The 20,063-nt window shown below is 39.6% G+C and overlaps 2 protein-coding genes across 7 annotated transcripts in view; one reads left to right on the forward strand and one right to left on the reverse strand.

Annotated features, from left to right (window-relative positions):
• Positions 1-20,063, forward strand: part of S6k (Ribosomal protein S6 kinase) — a 182,706-nt gene that overhangs the window by 111,330 nt on the left and 51,313 nt on the right. The window lies entirely within an intron of this gene.
• The window catches only part of LOC137252378 (probable serine/threonine-protein kinase ndrD), a 28,100-nt gene continuing 9,505 nt past the window's right edge, over positions 1,469-20,063 (reverse strand). For 4 of the 6 annotated variants that reach the window (XM_067787971.1, XM_067787968.1, XM_067787969.1 and 1 more), the window contains exons 3-7: positions 14,848-15,033; positions 10,217-11,049; positions 5,500-5,823; positions 5,280-5,418; positions 1,469-1,896 (exon numbers count right to left, since the gene is read on the reverse strand). In XM_067787971.1, the coding sequence (XP_067644072.1) occupies positions 1,721-1,896; positions 5,280-5,418; positions 5,500-5,823; positions 10,217-11,049; positions 14,848-15,033 (1,658 nt within the window). In that variant the 3' untranslated portion in view covers positions 1,469-1,720. The remainder of the gene's footprint in view (positions 1,897-5,279; positions 5,419-5,499; positions 5,824-10,216; positions 11,050-14,847; positions 15,034-20,063) is intronic. The other 2 variants (XM_067787974.1, XM_067787973.1) reach the window with 1 other exon arrangement.

The following is a 20,063-nucleotide window of genomic DNA, read 5'->3' on the forward strand; positions in this document are numbered from 1 at the left end:
AATCCCAATCCCAGTCCGTCTCTGGTCTACTTTCCGGAAAAAAGGATCGTAAATACTAATATAGGCAAATTTATATACCAAATTTCAGGCAAATCGGACGTATGTAAATAGGTATGTGGGTATTATTAATTCATGTCTCTATTTCGGCTTCACATGCATATTTATCAGTTTTGCAGGTTGATGCGACTAAATCGAATATCACAATGAAAGTTACTTTAGAGCTCTCAGCAACAGCTTTCATTTCACATCCATATTACCCACACATTCTAGGGGTATCCGGGCCCACGTTTTGGCCTATACTTTGAGACCCTAGTCACCAAGAGGTATAATATATTACTCTGTACTAAAGCACTCATCAACAGCTTTCATTTGATATCCATATTATATAAACACATTCTAGGGGTACCCGGGTCCACGAGTGAACAAATTCGACCGACGCATCTCTTCAAACACCGCGACCAACTAACACACATTTTAGCCTTTCCTTTTATATATATAGATTTGTTTTTTCACACTTCACTATAATATTAAAACGAAATGCAGATATTCGTTGCTTTTGAAATTCGGCTTCAAAATTGCACATGGAACAACTAAAGACTCACCTGAATTAAAAAAAATGTCTTAGTACTTCTAAATCGCGGGCCCCCTCAGAAACCCCGGGTCCGGGGGTAGGTAGGGCTGAAATGGCTGCGACCCTGGTCGCCCAAGTAGCTATTTAAAGCCGTTTTGATGCCATGTAACTCGTCTAAAAACCTACGGAATGTTACGGTCAATGTATTACAACCAGCCAGAGTTGTTGATAAAATTAAGAATATTCGAGATTGCTATCACAGATAACCCTCTGAGGTCTTCTAGAAACGGAATTCCAATGAACCTTAGCCGAGCTCTAGCTAGAGCCGGGCATTTACACATAAAGTGTTCTACTGTCTCCCTGGCATTTGGATCTTTGCAGCTTCGACAGTACTCGTTATACGGAATGCCCATCTTTTCCGCATGTGTACCTACTGCCCAATGTCCGGTGCAGACTCATATCAGTTTGCGTGTGTTAGCTCTGTATTTGTTCAGAAGACTTCTTGTCCTCTTTCCATCATAGTTTGGCCAAATGGATTTTGATATCGCACAGGTGGTGATGTTATTCCACTTTGTTTGTGGGGGCTACACTTTGTTAGCTGGCCTAATCATGTGAAAACGACTTCATAGTTTAAAAGGACATTAAACGGAAATGTAAAGCTTCTCAAGGCCAAAATAATGACATATCAATTTTAAAAATCGGACCTCAAATAACCAAGCTACAACGAAAAAACCCTTTCGGCTGTATTTCGAAGGATCAAAAAAAAATAAATAAAAAACAAAATTTCCCAAAACCCTCTCAAAATAATCTTTAAATTTAGGGGCGGACATTAGCAACTTTTTTTTCGACCCAGTCTATGGCACATTTTGCAAGTGAACTTATTTTACCCACTCGTTGATAACTTTTCTGTGATAGGTTGCACAATCATGGGCTAGGTTTGCCGCTGGAACTATATGCTCTAGCACCAGATTGGAGAAATGACACAGTAGAGAGGCCACTTGTTTAAAGCCCATTTGGTTTACTATAGAATTCCTTTAAAAGGAAATGTCATACTTACGTAGCTCACTTTATTTAAATTTTATATTTATAATACACACAATTTTGCAATAAATATTATAACTAAATATGCTAATTTGGAAATGAAAACTTTTAAGTACTAAACGAAGCTGTGTTGCATTGAAAATGCGGCTCTTTTAATGGTATACCCGTGGGACCATCAGTGTATTCACAAAAATTCAAACCAATACGTCGAAATGGATGACATTTGCTCTTGGGATTTCCCCATTTACCTTTAAATGACAGCCACGATGGCACTAAAGAGCGACCTGGAAGGAGAAATATTTTAATTCAATTCTTGTATGATTTACCAATTAAAAGTATTGTAACGAATATTAGCAGCACTAAGGGATACTATAATTTCTAAGCCGATGCTAAGCAGTGACTTGTATGCACATCAATAATTCAATCATTATGTCTACACATATGTACGTACACGCAGCGGAGAAGCAACGCACAACCACATGCATAAATCTGAGATACTCCGTAAAGTATGCAAGGGTTGTGCAAGTGTCGCTCACACATACAAGCGCATGGTGTTTGAGAGAAGCTATAAAATAATGCATCTGTAGTTACAGCTGAGTAATTTTATAGCTGATAACTAACTAGTAAGTTCTGGAAATAGAAAAGCCTAGAAATATGCAACGAGGAAATCAGACAGTATAAAAGGCAGCAACAGTAGAGGCACGACAATCAGTTTTATTTAAGCACGCTATTGGTTGTGTAGTTTCAGTGTATTGTGAAGTAGTTTAATAAAGCCCATTTTGCATTATTGAATAGGGAGTTATTTATTCAACAGTTTAGTGATTCGAACGTTAACAGAAGGTTGCAAATAAGAGGAATTGCAGTAAATTCGTTACATTTGGTGTCAGAAGAGGAATTGTTGAAAAATTCCGAAGACTTCAAATACAGCTTGCACATGGCAAAGTGGAGTGAATTGAAGATCCAGCAACTGAAGAAGGAGTTGGAGAACCGTGGATTGAATACAAACGGCAATAAACTCGAACTTCAGGCACGACTACGAAAGGCAATGGAATTAGAGGGAATTAACGTGGAAGAGTATGTCTTTCATCTTGATGGCGAGGAGACAACAAAAGTTGAAGAGAAAAATGAAACATCGCATACAGTTACGAGCATAGACTTGAACATGATTTTAGCTGCAATATCTGCTCAAAAATCGACAGTGTCATCTCAACTGGCAGAACAGAAGACATATATGGAATCGCAGGAGACACGCATAAGGTCCAAGATTGAATCCCAGGAAAGACAAATGTCATCTCAGCTGGAATCGCAGGAGAACCGTATAACAGCAAAGATTGAAGCACACGAAACGCGTATAACAGAAATGTCATCACAAATATCCACAAATATGTCATCACAACTGGAAGAGCAGAAGACATATATGGCATCCCAACTGGAAGAGCAAAAGACATATATGGCATCCCAACTGGAATCACAGGAGATACGTATCTCAGAGATATTGGCAGATATTACATCTAAAATTGAAGCGCAAGACGCACGGATATCCGAAATGTCGGCACAAATTTCAGCACAGGTATCATCGCAGATCTCTGCACGATTGGAAGCGCTTATGGACGAGAAAATAACGCAGTTTGAGGAAAAAATCGAGGCCGAGGTGGATGCTTTGAGAGGACGTATCGAGCAGTTGCATCTAAATCGCCCAGCAGTTTCAACGAGGAGGTAAAAACACCATCCTTTGACGGTTCTGGTCCTTTCCAGGTCTTTAAGCTACAGTTTGAGAAGACCGCAGCAGTGAACAACTGGAATGCTGAAGATAAAGTTGCTGCACTGTTCATGGCATTGAAAGGGCCGGCAGCTGAGATTTTACAAATCATTCCACAGGGCGAACGGAACTGTTATGAAGCATTGATGGGCGCTCTAGAGAGACGATACGGAACTGAGCATAGGAGACAGATATACCAAATGGAGTTACCGCTTCCAGAGGCCTGGTGAAACATTGCAAGAGTTTGCGTCGGATGTTGAAAGGCTGGCACATTTAGCGAATGCGGACGCACCCGTGGAATACACTGAAAGGGTAAAGGTTCAGAGCTTTATAAATGGCATACGAGCCGTCGAAACAAAGCGAGCTACATACGCAAACCCAAAGCCAACATTCGCAGAAACGGTAGCACATGCTCTGATTCAGGAAACAGCGTCGCTTCTGTGTAAGCCAGTTTTCAAAGCACGCCGTGTGGAAGTAGAAAGGCCAGAGTGGGTAGAAGCAATTTTAGAAGCTTTAAAAGGAACGCAACAGAAGAATAATGGTGCAATCAAATGTTTCAAGTGCGGTAACCCAGGTCACATTGCTCGTCATTGCAGCACCGGTCCTGGTAGTTCCAACTTGGGTGGCCGTAAACGTAAAGCTGGAGGAGATAAGCAAGAGCGAGTCAGATGTAAAGATCGAAAACTTGCCCCAGCTATTGAATGTCCTGTGATATCTATCTCGCAAATTGGAAGGAACTCGAGCAGTCTTACCGTCAAAGGAAATGTGGATGGCAAGGAGCATGTATTGACTGTAGATACGGGCGCATCTCATTCCTTAATCCGATCTGACTTGGTCAACAGGAGAGTAAAACCGTTACCTGGAGCAAGGTTGCGTGCGGTCACTGGCGAGTATAACCAAGTCCAGGGAGAAGTGATATGTGAAGTATTAATTGGAAAGGTCACAGTTTTACACAAATTCGTTGTGGCGGAGATCGTTGATGAAGTCATATTGGAAGTGGACTTCTCGGTTGACCATGACATCAAGAAAGGGTTCAGCAGTAAGCGAGTGCTGGTGGAGGAGATTCGACAGAGACCACAAAAGTCAAGGAAAGTAGATCTGGCAAAAGTTGATGGAACGAATGGGCCAAACAAATCAAAACCGAAGGTACCTGCGAGAGAAACACTGGCATTGACAAACCCTAATGGATGCACTAAAATGAACGAAAGAATTTCCCAGAAAGAATGCAAGGGTGGTTTCAAGCCAGGGCGCACTACTGTTTGGAAACGTCGGAACGATACTGATTATGCGAAGCCAATCCGTCAAGCGCAAGCTCTGCGAAGTAGTCCATTGGCCAAACAACAGAGTGCGAGGGAACGATCAAGGATAACGAGTAGTAAGATGAAACGCAGGTACGATGAGAACAATAATTCGGAAGGTTTCTTGGAGGGAGATTTGGTACTGTTATACAACCCTCACCGGCGGAAAGGTGTTCCAGCCAAATTTCGGTGCAGTTGGGAAGGCCCGTACAAAGTTGTGAAGAAGATCAGTGATATCATCTAGCACATACAAACCATTGGGAAACCACGAAATAGAAGAGTGGTTCATTTGGAGATACTAGCAGCGTTTAGATCGAGAGATTTGTCTGATCGGGACGATCAGACTTAGGTGGAGGGCAGTGTAACGATCAGACAGTATAAAAGGCAGCAACAGTAGAGGCACGACAATCAGTTTTATTTAAGCAAGCTATTGGTTGTGAAGTATCAGTGTATTGTGAAGTACTTTAATAAAGGCCATTTTGTATTATTGAATAGGGAGTTATTTATTTAACAGTTTAGTGATTCGAACGTTAGCAGAAGGTTGCAAATAAGCGGAGTTTCCCCAAATTCGTTACAGTATAATTTAAATTTAAATTATAATATTATTTACCATATGATTTAAAATTTTCATATGTTATATCCACTGATTTCCATGTGTTCCATGGCGTACCAAAACCATTTATATCATACAAACGTGCCACTTTAACAAAACGATGTTTACCCGGTGCTGTCCATAGACCATGTGAACCCTTCAGATAATTTATTGTATTATAAATCTGTTTCGTTCTTTTTTTTATAAAAATGACCTGCAAAATTTGCCTCTATCTTACCTTTGCTGCAAATAGCACTGGATGATTATTAAATGTTGTTACAGTTTTTGGAAAGTTTGGTCTTTGTAGTATGCCTTTACGTGTTTCTTGTTTCTTAAACTCAAATGAACCAGTGAGACGATTGTATGAATAATATGCACCAGCATCGTGCGCCGAAACGTACATTGCTTCAGGTTCGGCAGCACCATTAAAATATAAACTCATATGTTCCCAATCGCCAATATGACTGCCAATATCTTTGCGACGTCCCAAACAAAAACCATAAACAGCTGGAAACGGAATGCTGCCAAGCGGTCCCAGACTGAGTGTACACATTGTTTTGCCCTGTTGTGATTGTAGTAGGACTGTGTAAGTGAATAAAGTTAAATAACTTGTTGTTTTTAATTTAAGCTCACGGGAAAAAACTTTTGTATTTAAAATATATTTACTTTCTCTACATATGCCTTTTGCTATTTTAGGTTTACTCTTAATGTTCTTCTTACTCTCAATGTTCTTCTTTTTCTGTTGTAGCGATAAGGACACACCCCGAAGGCCTTGGGGAGTGTTATCGAGTTGATGGTCCTTTGCCGGATGCAGATCCGGTACGTTCCGGTACCAAGCCCCACCATCTCGGGAAAGATTTGTAATGACCACATGCGACCTTCTAGGCCATCCCGCTCTCCCACCCCCTAGATCCATGAGGAGTTCGGGGTCGCCAGAGCCTCGGCTGTTAATGAAACAGGATTCGCCACGGATAGGTCAGGTTGACAATTGGGTTTGGAGAAGCTATATATTGCGCTGGCAACCTGAAAAGGTTACGCTACACAACCACTTGAATTTGGTATTTTAGTCGCCTCTTACGACAGGCATACCTACCGTGGGTATATTCTAACCCCCTAACCCGCTTGGGGGTTCTCTTTTTCTCCTCTTCCCTGCTCCTTCCTTCCTTCGCTTTTTTCGTTAACATTCTCTTTGTCGTGCTACGTCTATCCTTCCCTTTTCCCCTCTCTATCTCTTGCTTACCGGGTTCTTGCCTCTGCTCAGTTTCTTTTTTTCTTCGACGCCACTCGCTCCTAAATTTAAGTTACATGTACTCAATTTTATTCTTATACTGACGTTTTATTTTAAAATGCTTCCTTCCGCTTTTCAGTCTCCTTATGCTATTTCTCTCTCTTCTTTCCACATTCTCCTCCACCGCTTTTTTCACCCATCTACCAATACTTTTCTCTCCACCTCCTTCTCTCACTTATTTCAATACATCGGTTCACAAGTTTAAGTTATAAAAAATAAAAAAAATAAATGTAAGGCGCGATAACCTCCGAAGAGATTTTAGGTCGAGCTTCTCTTCCAATTTGCATCGTGCTCCTTTTAATTTTTCCTACAAATTGGCCGACTCCGAACGGCATCTGCGAGGCAGATGAGTTTTCACTGAGAGCTTTTCATGGCAGAAATACACTCGGAGTGCTTGCCAAACACTGCCGAGGGGCGACCCCGCTTAGAAAAATTTTCTTCTAATTGAAAAACCTTATTTCTAAAATTTTGATGTTGCTTTGCCCGGGGTGTGAACCCAGGACATTCGGTGTGGTAGGCGGAGTACGCTACCATCACACCACGGTGGCCGCCAAGTTTAAGTTAGCTTCTTGAAATAGCTGAATGAAAATAGTTCATGAAATTGGTGTGCACCGCTCACATTTCCAGAACTTCAAACCATCTAATCTTTAAGACATGAATATCCAATCAATTTAAACTAAATAGACTCAGATTTATAAAGAACAAAATGGGGTTATCCTTGAGGCACTGCTCCCTCATTTACGTGCAAATTTTCGTTTAGCTACCCATCAGCATGGCTTCAGCAATAGCACATAGCACTACCACCCCAATAAACTCCATAAACACTCAGATAAACTACCGGTGCTCGTGGTACTTGATCTCTCAAAAGCTTTTGACACAGTCAACCACGGCAAGCTACTCCAAGACATAGAATCTTCAACCCTTCCCGCTTCTCTAAAAAGATGGACCGCAAACTATCTGAATGGTCGGCAAGCGTCTGTTCAATTTAGAAACGAAACCTCAAAATCTCTCCACTTCTGTTTAAGATCTACTTATTAAAGGTGTCTTCCCCACCAGAAGGAGTTACTATCATTTCCTATACTGACGTTTGCACGATAATGGCAACAAATAGACGAATTAGTTTCTTAAATAAATAGCTATGTATCCCCCAGTCTCTCTGGTTTTTCATCTCGTGCTACTTAGTACTGTCAACGCCCAAATCCACCGCCAATCATTTTACAACGTGGAAATAATAGATGACGCAAATAATGGGCATCGAAAACACTCTCACCTTTGAGGCGTATGCCTCCGAAATTGTGTCTAAATTGAAAAGCCGTAACAAAATCCTCAAGTCGCTTGTCGGTAGCACTTGGGGGAAACACTAGAAACGCTGCTAATAACTTACAAAGCAATTGGCCGGCCGCTCATGCGCTAAGCGTCGCAAGCCTGGCCTAAAAACGCACACTCGAAAATGCATTAGGCCTGCCAAAACGCTGCACTCAGAATTGCCACGGTAAGGTAAAAGAGCTCAACATTAAAGACAAGAACGACATGCTGAACAGACAGTTTTTGCTAAATTTTCACAAACCGGGACACCCTAACAACCAACTGCTTAATTTAGCCCGTAAACACTATGATGATATCCAACACCAGTTGTTTGATCCAGATAAGCATAAGGATGCTCTTGCAGAAAAAGAAAGCAGACTACCAAGGGAGACACGAGTAACTCTGGCCCAACTTAGTTCCGGACCTTTTTTATTTGTAGTGCAGCGATAGTTTTCTATTTGGTCTGTTGGGCATTGTTATGCAGGACTTTGTCTTCGGTTATATCTATCTTCTATACTTAAATCTTATAAAATAAAGTCGCTAAATGTCGTTGTACGCACATCACTTCACACAGAATGCTCCGATTTTAAAACGGTTTTTTGCATTTAAAAGCTTAGCTACATGAGATGGATATTTTCAATATAATTTGAAGGTATATATTATAGGGGCGTGGCAAATTGCCCAAATGTAGTAAAAATCATAAAACTTTTGTTTACACAGCTATATCTCATAAACGGATGGATGGATTTAAAAAATTCTACTTTGCAGTAAAAATTTGCAATATTTACCTTCGTTCTGCATAAAAAAAAAAAAAAAACCTTGATTCCTTTCTTATATCAGCCAAATTGTTTAAACAGAAGTGACATTTTTACCAAAAAATGCGTGCGTATGGTCGTTCGCTGTCAACTGTGCGCGCAAATGGGTTTTAAGTGATACATGATGCGTCACGTACCTGCATAGCATTCGCTGCGTTGATTAACGTCGGATATGTATTTTCATATCATATCAGCTTGGCATATGTATTAATGCAACATAAATGGTTAAGAATGCATACATCTCTTGAAAAATACTCTTTCGTTAAAAATATTGATCATTTCTTTAAAATTCTTAAACAAAAGTTTTATTTTTGGTATGTATGCATGTATATGCTAATATTTTTAATAAATATAATTTCCGAAAGGACAAATAAAAGAAAATAAAGGAAAGTATAGGAGAGGAATGGAACGGGAAGGAAAGGAAAGAAGAGGAAAGGAAAGGAGAGGACAGGAAAGGCAAGGAAAGGAAATAAAAGGAGGGGAAATTACAGGGGAGGAAAGGAAGGGAGACAGAACCGGACAGGGAACGAAAGGACGGAAAATGAACCCCAGCGGGTTATGGGATCAGTATATACCCGCGGTAGGTATGCGTGTCGTAAGAGGCGACTAAAATACCAGATTCAAGGGGCTGTGTAGCGCAACCCTTCAGGTTGCCAGCGCAATATATAGCTTCTCCAAACCCAATTGTCAACCTCACCTATCCGCGGCGAATCCTGTTTCACTAACAGACGAGGCTCTGGCGACCCCAAGCTCCTCTTGGAACTTGGTGGTGGGGAGGGAGGGAATGGCCTGAAGGTTTAATGTGGCCACATAAATCGTTCCCGAGATGGTCGGGCTAGCACCTTAATGGTGCTGTGGTACCGCAGCGTATCGGATCTGTATCCGGCAATGAACCATCACATCGACAACACTCCCCAAAGCCTTCGGGGAGCAACCTTATCGCTACAACAACAACAGGAAATGAAAAAAAGGAAAGGAGACGAAAGAAAAGGAAAGGATAGGAGAAAAGAGGACAAGAAAGGACGAGAAAGGAAAGGATAGGAAAGGAAATAAAAAGAAGGAAGAAGAAAGCAAAGTAAGGGAAAGGAAAGGAGAGGAAATGAAACAAAGCTTTTCATAATAAGGAAATAAAAGGTGAGGAAATTACAGGAGAGGAAAGGAAGGCAGAAGACAGGACCGGACAGCGAACGAAAGGACAGGAAATGAAAGAAAATTAAAGGAAACGAAAGAAAAGAAAAGGATAGGAGAAAAGAGGACGAGAAATTAAAGGATAGGAAAGGAAATCAAAAGAAAGCAAGGAGGGGAAAGAAAAGAAAAGGAAGGGAAAGGAAAAGAGAAATGGAAAAGAAAGGAAAGGATATGGATTCTCTTTATTTTTTTTTGAACCATTAATTCAAAATGCAACAAAAAATTACCATTTATAAACATTGCAACCTGCGTGAAAGGGGTACATTTACGCCCTTAATCCTGATACACAGACCTTGCTAACTTACAACTAACAACCAAAGCAATAACCCAGTTTAAAATTGTTAATATTTAATATTCACCTGACTATAAGGATAAAACATCCAGTAGGTCACATGGAAACTTGGCACATTTTTAAGTTTCTTTACACCGATATTTTTGAGCTTCTTCGTCTCTTTGAAGTTGGTTCCTTGGTGCTCGAAATTGCTATCTATATCATTATTATAATCATTCAGCAGTTCATCTCCAGTTGGCATACTAAATTTCACATTATCCGCTAGATTCGCAATAAAATTATTAACTTGTCCGCTAGTGTCCGATGTTGCTGTTGGTATTGTTGGTGCGTCCGTAGTTGGCATCTCTGCGTCATGATATTTGCTATCATAATCATTGGGTGGACTTTCTCCCGCTAGCATAACATCGGCATAAGGATGTACAACTAATTCTTTTGGTGGTAAATTTAGCAAAATTGGTACTGGCAATGCTGGAATTGAAGAAGCTAACGGTTGTGAATTCCTGCGTACTCGTTGGAATACCGGATAAAGACGTGATGAACGACGTATTGTATCAATATGCATATCTGATGGATCAATTGAAATTGGTATATATGATCCGCGAGTACTGCTTATTGATATCGTTGACGCTGTCACAAGCGGGAGCGGAGAAATTTGCAAATTGATTTTTGAATTAATGCTGTTACTGTTTATGTAATTTTCTGAGCTGGATGGTGGTAGGTTGTCTAATTGTATTTGTGATGAGGGTGCAGAAGTCGAAGGTGTTAGCGGAATTGCTGATGTAGTTGATAAAGGCTTCTCCATTGGGTCAGTGCAAAGCTTAACTACAGCGTAAATAGGCACAGGTGATTCGTTTGGATTGCGGCCATAGATAAAAGATCTTTCGTTCTCCAAGAGTTCATCTGAGTTAGTGTTAAAAATATGTACAAAAAGGATAGCTTATTTGAAATTATAAAAAATTAGAATAAGTAATTATAATGTTTTTTGCTTAATTGTCGAGTTTGTTTTTGTAAGAGCGTAGAACGCTGAAGTGATTTGAAGCAAATATTTTCATATTATTGGATTTGATGTATTAGAACTAATGCGAAGTAATTTTTTTTTATCTGTCCAATAAGTATATGGGCGCATGCCAAATAAGATCCATCACGAACCGAAAATCAACAAGTAAGGAAGTCTAAGTTCGGGTGAAACCGAACATTACATGCCCAGCTGTACACTTGAAATACTGTTGTTGTTTGGTTTGTGTGCTTAATAGTGTTGCAAGGCTGCGCGATAATACATATACATATGGTTCTATTCTGAACTAATTTTCGTTTAAAAGAAGCAAAAAGGATACAGAAGCTAACACCAATGACCTTGAGCGGGTAATAATGCAGTTTTCCTTCAGATATGGGGATTTCCCTACTGTTTATTTCAAAATAAAGATATAACAGAACAATAAACATAAACACACAAGTGCCATTGTACTAAAAAGCGTTATTACAAAAACAAGGCAGGGTTATTAACGAAATTTTCCAACTTTTACCAGAAATAGCTTATTACCTGCATCTACGCACTTTTACAAAATCTTTTATATAAAAGAAGACGATTTAACCGATTAAGTCCATTTTTACTGAAAATATTTCCTGTTAAACACCAAATTTTTCGTCGAGTTATGGCTCCAGAAACGTTGGGAAATGCATTGTAAGAAAGGGGCAGTGCCACGCCCATTTTTAAGATTTGAATTTTTCCCATTTCTTGCTATAATGGCACAAAATACGATTGGTACAAAACTATTTTACGCTAAGATTTAACTTACTATTTTTGCCTACGACCCTTTTTAAAGTCATTTATATAAAAGTGGGCGTGGTCCTTAACCAATCTTATCCATTTTTACTAGAAATATTTCCTGCTATAAGGAAAATATGTGTACCCAATTTTGTTACGATATGTAAATTTTTCTTCGAGTTATGGCTCCCGAAACATTGAAAATTGCTTAAACAAAAAAGGGGCGGTCCACACCCATTTTCAAAAATGTTATTGTTATCCAATTTAATTCAATTTAGAAAGTAAAATTCTATTGTCACAAAGCTCTTTTTCGCTAAGATATAGCTTATTATTTTGGTCTACGATCCTTTTAAAAATCTTTTATATAAAAGTGGGCGTGGTCCTTAACTGATTTCGTTAATTTTTCTTCAAAGCATTCCTTATAGTAAAGGCAACCTCTGCCGAATTTACGATAGGTTTAACGATTTTTGATTTATGATTAATAATATTTGTAAAATTGATTTTATCACAAGTGGGCGGTGCCACGCCCATTTTAAAAATATTTTCCAAATTTTTATCAAGAGTCTCAATATCAGTCCACACGTCAAATTTCAACATTCTAGGGGGTATTATTTACTAAATAATCAGGTTTTTGTGTTTTCCAAAATGTTATATATATAAAAAGTGGGCGTGGTTGTCATCCGATTTCGCTCATTTTCAATACCAATCTATTCTGGGTCCAGATAAGCTCGTGTACCAAATTTGGTGAAGATATCTCAATATTTATTCAAGTTATCGTGTTAACGGACAGACAGACAGACGGACAGACATGGCTCCATCAAATTTTTTTTCGATACTGATGATTTTGATATATGGAAGTCTATATCCATCTCGATTCCTTTATACCTGCACAACCAACCGTTATCTAATCAAAGTTAATATACTCTGTGTGCAAAGCACACTGAGTATAAAAATGGTCCGACTTTGTTTTGTATCACTTGGGACTAAAGGTAAAATATGTGTATGATGTGGAAATAAAATAGGTTATTGCTTCCTCTTACCCTGGACAGAGAAACATGATTTCAAAGAAATACTTCATCAGTTTTGCGAATTTGGCTGTTTTGGTAATAAAATATAACGTCCTGTCTTTATATAGTTGTGCGGTTCAACCCAAATCTTTATATTAGCTTTTATTAAAAATTTTTCTAGACTTTTATTTAGCTTTAAAAAAAAAGCGTAAACAACTTTGGAAAACGGGGATTTTATAAATTGATCCAACCCTTATCCGTGTGTCGCGTCCGTTGCTGAAACGAATTTTTTGTTCCGAATAAAAAAAAAAATTGTCGCATCCGTAACCTCCCTTTAGCTTTTATCCAGCGTTTTAAAAAGATATTTCAGATTTCGTAAACCTTTCACCTGCAGTCTCATTTAAGGAATGTAAAATATCCCCTTAGCTTCGCTAAGTTTTGCATACTTTTATAAGCGTTGAAAAATGACTGCTATATCTTGTTGCGTACGAACCGCATTATATATGGTTATACATATTGTGACGAATATTAGCATCACTAAGCTGATACTAAATAAATAAAGGCACAACAACAATAAAGCAAGCTGCCACTCTTGTGTAGTAAAACAAATCAATCATCATTTACACACATACATACAAGCCAACAAAGAGATACTCACAAACACATGTAATCATCAGCCGAAGTAGTACTCACGCATACACCCGCATATGCCTATAAACTACCAATATACATGTATGTATATAGAAATTACCAAGCAGGAGATAAAGCAGTTCTAAAAGGCGAAACGTCTAGACTTTAGTAGAAATATGCGAATGAAGTACCTGAGAGTATAAAGGCAGCGAAAGCTAAGGAATCAGTAATCAGTTTGATTTAAACACACTATCAGTTGCGAAGTGAAGTTCAATTTGAAGTATAATTGTACTACTCCCAACGTAGTGTAATGAAGACAATTTTGCTATACAGAATATTGGAGTGAGTTATTCGACAGTTTAGCGATTCGAACGTTAGCAGAAGGTTTCAAATAAGCAGACTTTCCCTAGATTCGTTACAATATATAAGTACTTAATTTTTTTGAAGTTAGAAGAGTCGTCCGTCTCAAAGAAAAGAAGCAGCTCATAATAATTCAGCTTGCTATTAATCAAGAACAAATAAGCCTATTAGATTGTGTTTGGCAAGCGCTCCGATATGTATTTCCGCCATGAAAAGCTCTCAGTGAAAACTCATCTGCCTTGCAGATGCCGTTCGGAGTCGGCATAAAACATGTAGGTCCCGTCCGGCCAATTTGTAGGGAAAATCAAGAGGAGCACGACGCAAATTGGAAGAGAAGCTCGGCCTTAGATCTCTTCGGAGGTTATCGCGCTTTACGTTTATTTTTTTTTTGGTACAGATATCGAATCGTCGTACACCTTCCTATCAGGTCACCACCTCTAACCTCCCTGTTGTGCAGGTACCCTAAGATGGCTGAAGTACTCGACCATCTCATTCAGCGATATACGGCATTCAACATGAGTCCAAGGCCTTTAGGTCGGCTCAGCTTTCTGAGAAAATAAATGTTTTCCACTTAGAGGTGGATGAGGCAACGTTGAGATGTCTTTTTTTTTTGCCGAAACCCTTGCACCACGAACAAGGTATTGTTGTTATACAGGATCCAGCCATACTTGACAAGTTATGGTTGCATACGAAAAACACGTGCTCGCCAGTATAGAATTTTCGAGTCACTATCTGACCAGCGGAAACGTATTCAAGATGAATGATGCCGTGGATATCGAAAAAAAAACAATCAATGTTTCCTTCAGGTGAGACTTCGACATCCTCGCAACTTAGAAATGCTTGCAGATTATGATTCTGGATGTTGGTGGGAGTTTCATGACACGTTTCTCGCCCTAATGTACATGTAATGTTTTGAGCCCTCTTCTTTCCTCTTACCGATTTCAGCATTGGTTACTAAATATGCCTTCTTCGAATCATCACCAAGCGGCATGCCGGGAATAAATGTTTTGCCTTTATCCATGGGATGTACATGATTGAGAAATTCTTCAACACCGAGCGGCATAAATTTTTCCTCCGGGGCTAGCCATACAATCGGTGCCCATTCTTTTATTAAACGATCAACTGTGGGTTAAAGTATAAAGAAAAGAAAATGGAAAAATTATATAAAACTGTAAAAATTTACGATTTATGGGTCAATTATATTATTGTATAATTTTAAATATAATAGAAAATCTTATTTAGGCTCTTTTGACCGTTTGGTGCGAATGAAAGACTTTTTTCATCATTCCAACCCGACATTTCGCTTGCCTCTCTAGCTTTTTCAAGGTTGACCTCCCCCAATACGCTAGATGGCAGCGCAAGCTGTAAGTTTTAATTGATTGATAGAACAGCTGATTTCTGTTGATATTTGATAAGAGACTTTTATGTTGGTTGCGCAAGATCCGCACGGGTTCGGCTCATTATATATATTTTATTTTGTTTTCGTCAAAAACTGTTTATGGAATCTTACATTTGAGTCCAGTTAGAGAACCACAAGTGGGAATAAAATTTTTTCATCTTAAGTAATAGCATTTTATGCTTTATAAAAAAATTCCCTCTTTTGCTGAATACTCTACGATTCTCGGGTTAAGACTCGCCGATCGGCCTCGTAAGCTCAGCTTAAACTTCAGTTAAAGTAGACCGATAAACTGCAGAATAAGGTTAAGCGTAATTTAACTGACAAACTGAGTTGAACTTGTACTGAAAAACCGGGCCTTGGGGTGACATTAATAATTGTTAGTTAACACAGCAGAGCTACGAGGCCACCGTGGCATGAGTGTAGCTGATTTGACTATTGAAGCGGTTAATTCAGAATTAACAATTTGTACGAAGTTGATTCAGCAGATGTTTATGATGGTTAAAAATTGACAGAAATATCGGTGGAATTACCTGCAACTCGATTGGTTTTACCAGCTTTATTCTCTCAGTGCACAATTTGTACAAATTTTACTAGAGCCTTAGGTTAGATTGAACTGGCCGTGAGGACTTCAAATAGACTGAGTGCAGAGTGTTTCCTTACCAACAGTTTTTCTAACGACCAAATTTAATTTAACTAGCTGCTTCTAGATTTGACAGCTGTATCAATCCTAATAGCTGTAGTCTTAGTCTGGCAAATGATACCCATTTTCTTATTTAGTGGAAAATATTTTATGAAAGGAACAAACAAACCTACAAGAGAGCTGAAAAAAACCAACGGGGTGACATTATTTTGAGAAATCATGTGCAACCTTCGCTTTCTCTACTTGCCCAATTCAATTGGGATGTCTACTGAGCAAACTTCGAGGGTTGGGCCGTTTTAGTTATCTCACCGCTTTTTCATTTACAGGGATCGTTTACTCTAATACACTTGCGAAATTATTGCCTTAATTGCTGCTTGGTTATCAATGTAAAAGTTGACGCGGCTACGGTTAAAAGCTATTACCTTCCATTGTTTCCACTGCATTAGGCACGGCTATTGCTTCCGGCTGAAAAACACTACAGTGGCAGCTTGTAGGATTTGTTTAACACCGGATCAGCACAGTATACCGCAGATCCTACTACTTTCATTACTTTGGAACCCTAGATGTACACGTCTATCGGCTGGACCGCCATTTGAGCACCCTTGCGCCACCCATCCACTTTTTGGCTCTAATAGCTTCTTCGATTCGCGCATACGGGATCCGGTAGTCTGTTCGTCCTGTAATCGATTACGCTATACAACTACGGCCATATCGTCGCTCAAGTTGCCCCGAAGCTAAGCATTGATAGCCTGCATACCCCTCTAATTTTTTGAGATGGGTTCATTTTTGGGGCTGTCCACAAGAAAAATAGGGCGATCGATCCCACGAACATCCCAGCATTCTTTTATATAAATAAAGTGCCTTCGAGGCCTTCTTCACTCTCGTCCACGTTAAGCTTCCACGACAACGTGCAATATAGAATGATTCCTATATATTTTTTGCAAGGTTTCTAATGCAGGGTCACCGCTGTTAATTTAGCCCTCGTTCAGTTTTAGACCTTGTACCGCTTAGTAAACAAAACCATGTCCGTCTACTTCGCGTTCGCCGTTAACCCGACATTATGTGTCCAGGTAAGTATACCTGAAGAGCCCGATCCATCAAAGAGCTAATTGTTCGATGGTACTTGTGACAATTGCAACGTGTGTACGCCGAAAATTTGACTGTTCCCTCATCGAACCGCTTTAGCAGTTGGTTGATAATCAGCGTCAAAAGCTGCGCTGATAATACCCCGCCTTGCAGCGTGCCCCTGTCCACTGATTTCGCGGCCTTATATATAACCCATAGTGCAGTAATCTTCCAGCAATTTAACATGCAGCCGATCCATATGGGTATGGCTGGATGTACTTCAATGTAGTTATGCCCATCCACGATCGTCCGTTTAGATACATTGTTGTTATTCCAAGATTTTTTCTATGTTTATAACCACCATATGCAGTGCCGTGTCTATCGACTTGCCTTTGGTATACGCAAGTTGTGTCGTGAAGAGCAGTTCTTCCCATACGTTTTACTTAACATACGGAAATGGGGTATGAATAAATCCTCGACGGTTTTTGCTCTTCAAAAGGTGCAAAGATCTGCATTACTATGCATAAGCGGAGCCATCCGCACAACGCCAACGGAGGCTATGAATGTAATACTGAACCTACTACCCATAGATATAGTAGGCATAAAATATGCAGCATGTGCAACTATTAGGCTGAGGAAACTGACCACATGGTCTCGTTGCAACCATACTGAAATTCTCGACAGATTCTGCATACCAGAATGGACAGATTTCTGCAAACCACATACCAACTTTAACAAAGGATACGAGATATTAATCCCTGAGAGGGAACAGTGGGTGAATGAACCTGATTGGCCCACTAACAGCATTCAGATCTACGCAGATGGATCTAAACTGGATAACAGGGTCGGAGGGGGTGTCTATTCGGAACGATTGGACACACAAAGATCGTTTCGCCTTCCGGATCACTGTAGCGTATTTCAGGCCGAACTTGCGGCCATACAAGACGCTGTGGACTGCCTTAGACAGAAGGCAGTCTCACAGAAGCACATTTATATTTTCACAGATTGTAAAGCAGCACTGAAAGCTCTTGACTCTGTCACAACTAATTCTGAAACTGTAGTAGGCTGTCGCAGATCACGTAACGTGATGGCTGAACAGTTTACTCTGCATCTGGTATGGGTTCCGGGACATAAGGGCATACCAGGTAATGAGATGGCGGATGAGCTTGCAAGAAGGGTACCTCCCTTCCACTTTCGCCATCCTGGAAGAGGTTGGGCATGCCGCTCTCCACCTGCAAGCTCAAGATAAAGGAGGCTTTACTGATGGAAGCGGGAGCTAAGTGGAAGCATCATGATAGATGCCACACGGCAAAACTAACATGGCCGGAATGAAATGAGAAGAGATCGCGAGAGCTTCCCATCCTCCGTAAGAGGGAGCTTTCCTTAGTTGTAGGTCTTCTCACTGGTTATGTTTGTACTGGACCGCATGCGGAAAGGATTGGCGCTCCATTTAATGATTATTGTAGAAGCTGCGGCAACGAAGAAGACCTGAAAATGTTGAGCATCTACTCTGTTAAGGTCCAGCGCTCGGTAGAAGAATACAACGTTTTATGGGCAAGATGTTTCTCGTAGATCTGACTGATATAGCTGAGGCCAATACACGACGCTTAGTTAGCTTCACAAACCCAATGAAGTGGTTTGATTAGGATTAGATTGTGGTTTCAAAATAGGCCTATAAAGGTCTAAGTGTGCCGCTCTGATGTGGACGGCAGCCACTTGAACCTAACCTAATAGTCCGGGAGCCAGCGACAGTTTAGGGTTAGTCATTTTACAAAAGCTGAAAATTTGTCCTAAGCTTTATTTGGTATCACTAGTAAGTGAATGGACCACCAGCTCGCACGGTTCCGGGGGGTGTAGCGTAAAATAACAATAAAAAAAAAACTAATACCGCAAAAGCTGAAATTTTGTTAATATGTTTATTATGTTATAAATAAATGAAAAAACGTGCCCAGCCGAATTTAGAGTGGGGGATTATGCTCCAGCTTTTCACGTAAAGAAGTGAAAAATATGCGCTGAGTAAACTGATACTACAAAAGCTGAAATTTTGTAAACTAATAGTTAAATTAATAACTTAAACGAAAAAAACATCCAGCTTTAAATTTAGTGGGGGAAAAGTGTCCAGCTGATGCAGTGAAGGATGCTGCGCATTTCAGCTTTTGTAGTATCAGTTTACTCAGCGCATATTTTTCAATTCTTTACGTGAAAAGCTGGAGCATAATCCCCCACTCTAAATTCGGCTGGACACGTTTTTTCATTTATTTATAACATAATAAACATATTAACAAAATTTCAGCTTTTGCGGTATTAGTTTTTTTTTATTTTTATTTTACGTGTGTGGGAGGCTGCCGCAGCTACACCCCCCGGAAGTGCGCCAGCTGGTGGTCCATTCACTTACTAGCGATGCCAAGTAAAGCTTAGGACAAATTTTCAGCTTTTGTACTTTTGGTCACTAAAAAATGTCGCTGGCTCCCGGACTATAACCTACTTAACATACACATCTATCAGCCTTTCAAAGGTTTTGAGCAGAAATGATGTTAAGATAATAGGTCTTTAGTCTTTGGGATACATATGACCGATCTTCCGCGCCTTTGGTAGGGAAGCTACACGAGCCGTTTCCCAAGATTGCGGTACATGATTCACTCTATAGGGCTAATTATACAAATCTACTAACAAGCAACTTAGCTCATCTTGTAAACCGTGGCTTAAACCAAAACGAAAACAAAAAAATCACAAGAAAACTCTCTTGACAGGTTTTTTGAAGTTTTTAATTTTTTGTCCATAATCCTGTATAGGGTGTTATGGGCGTGTACATATACCATGTATTTGTTTTCGTTTTTATATATTTTTATAAGCGAAATAAAAATAAGTTTGTTGTTGTCATACCAGTCTTCAGAGCCACTTTCATGTCAAACGAAAGTTGTACAGGGAATAATTTAGGCCGCAAGTCTTATTATTTTACATTTTTTTTGCTGAAGGCAAAAAAGAAAAATTTAATAATAAAAAATCGCACACGATTAAACTGTCAAGATTGCTGAAAAATTTTTTTAA

This window comes from Eurosta solidaginis, chromosome 5, assembly GCF_040869045.1.
Source record: "Eurosta solidaginis isolate ZX-2024a chromosome 5, ASM4086904v1, whole genome shotgun sequence".
Taxonomy (NCBI): Eukaryota; Metazoa; Arthropoda; class Insecta; order Diptera; family Tephritidae; genus Eurosta; species Eurosta solidaginis.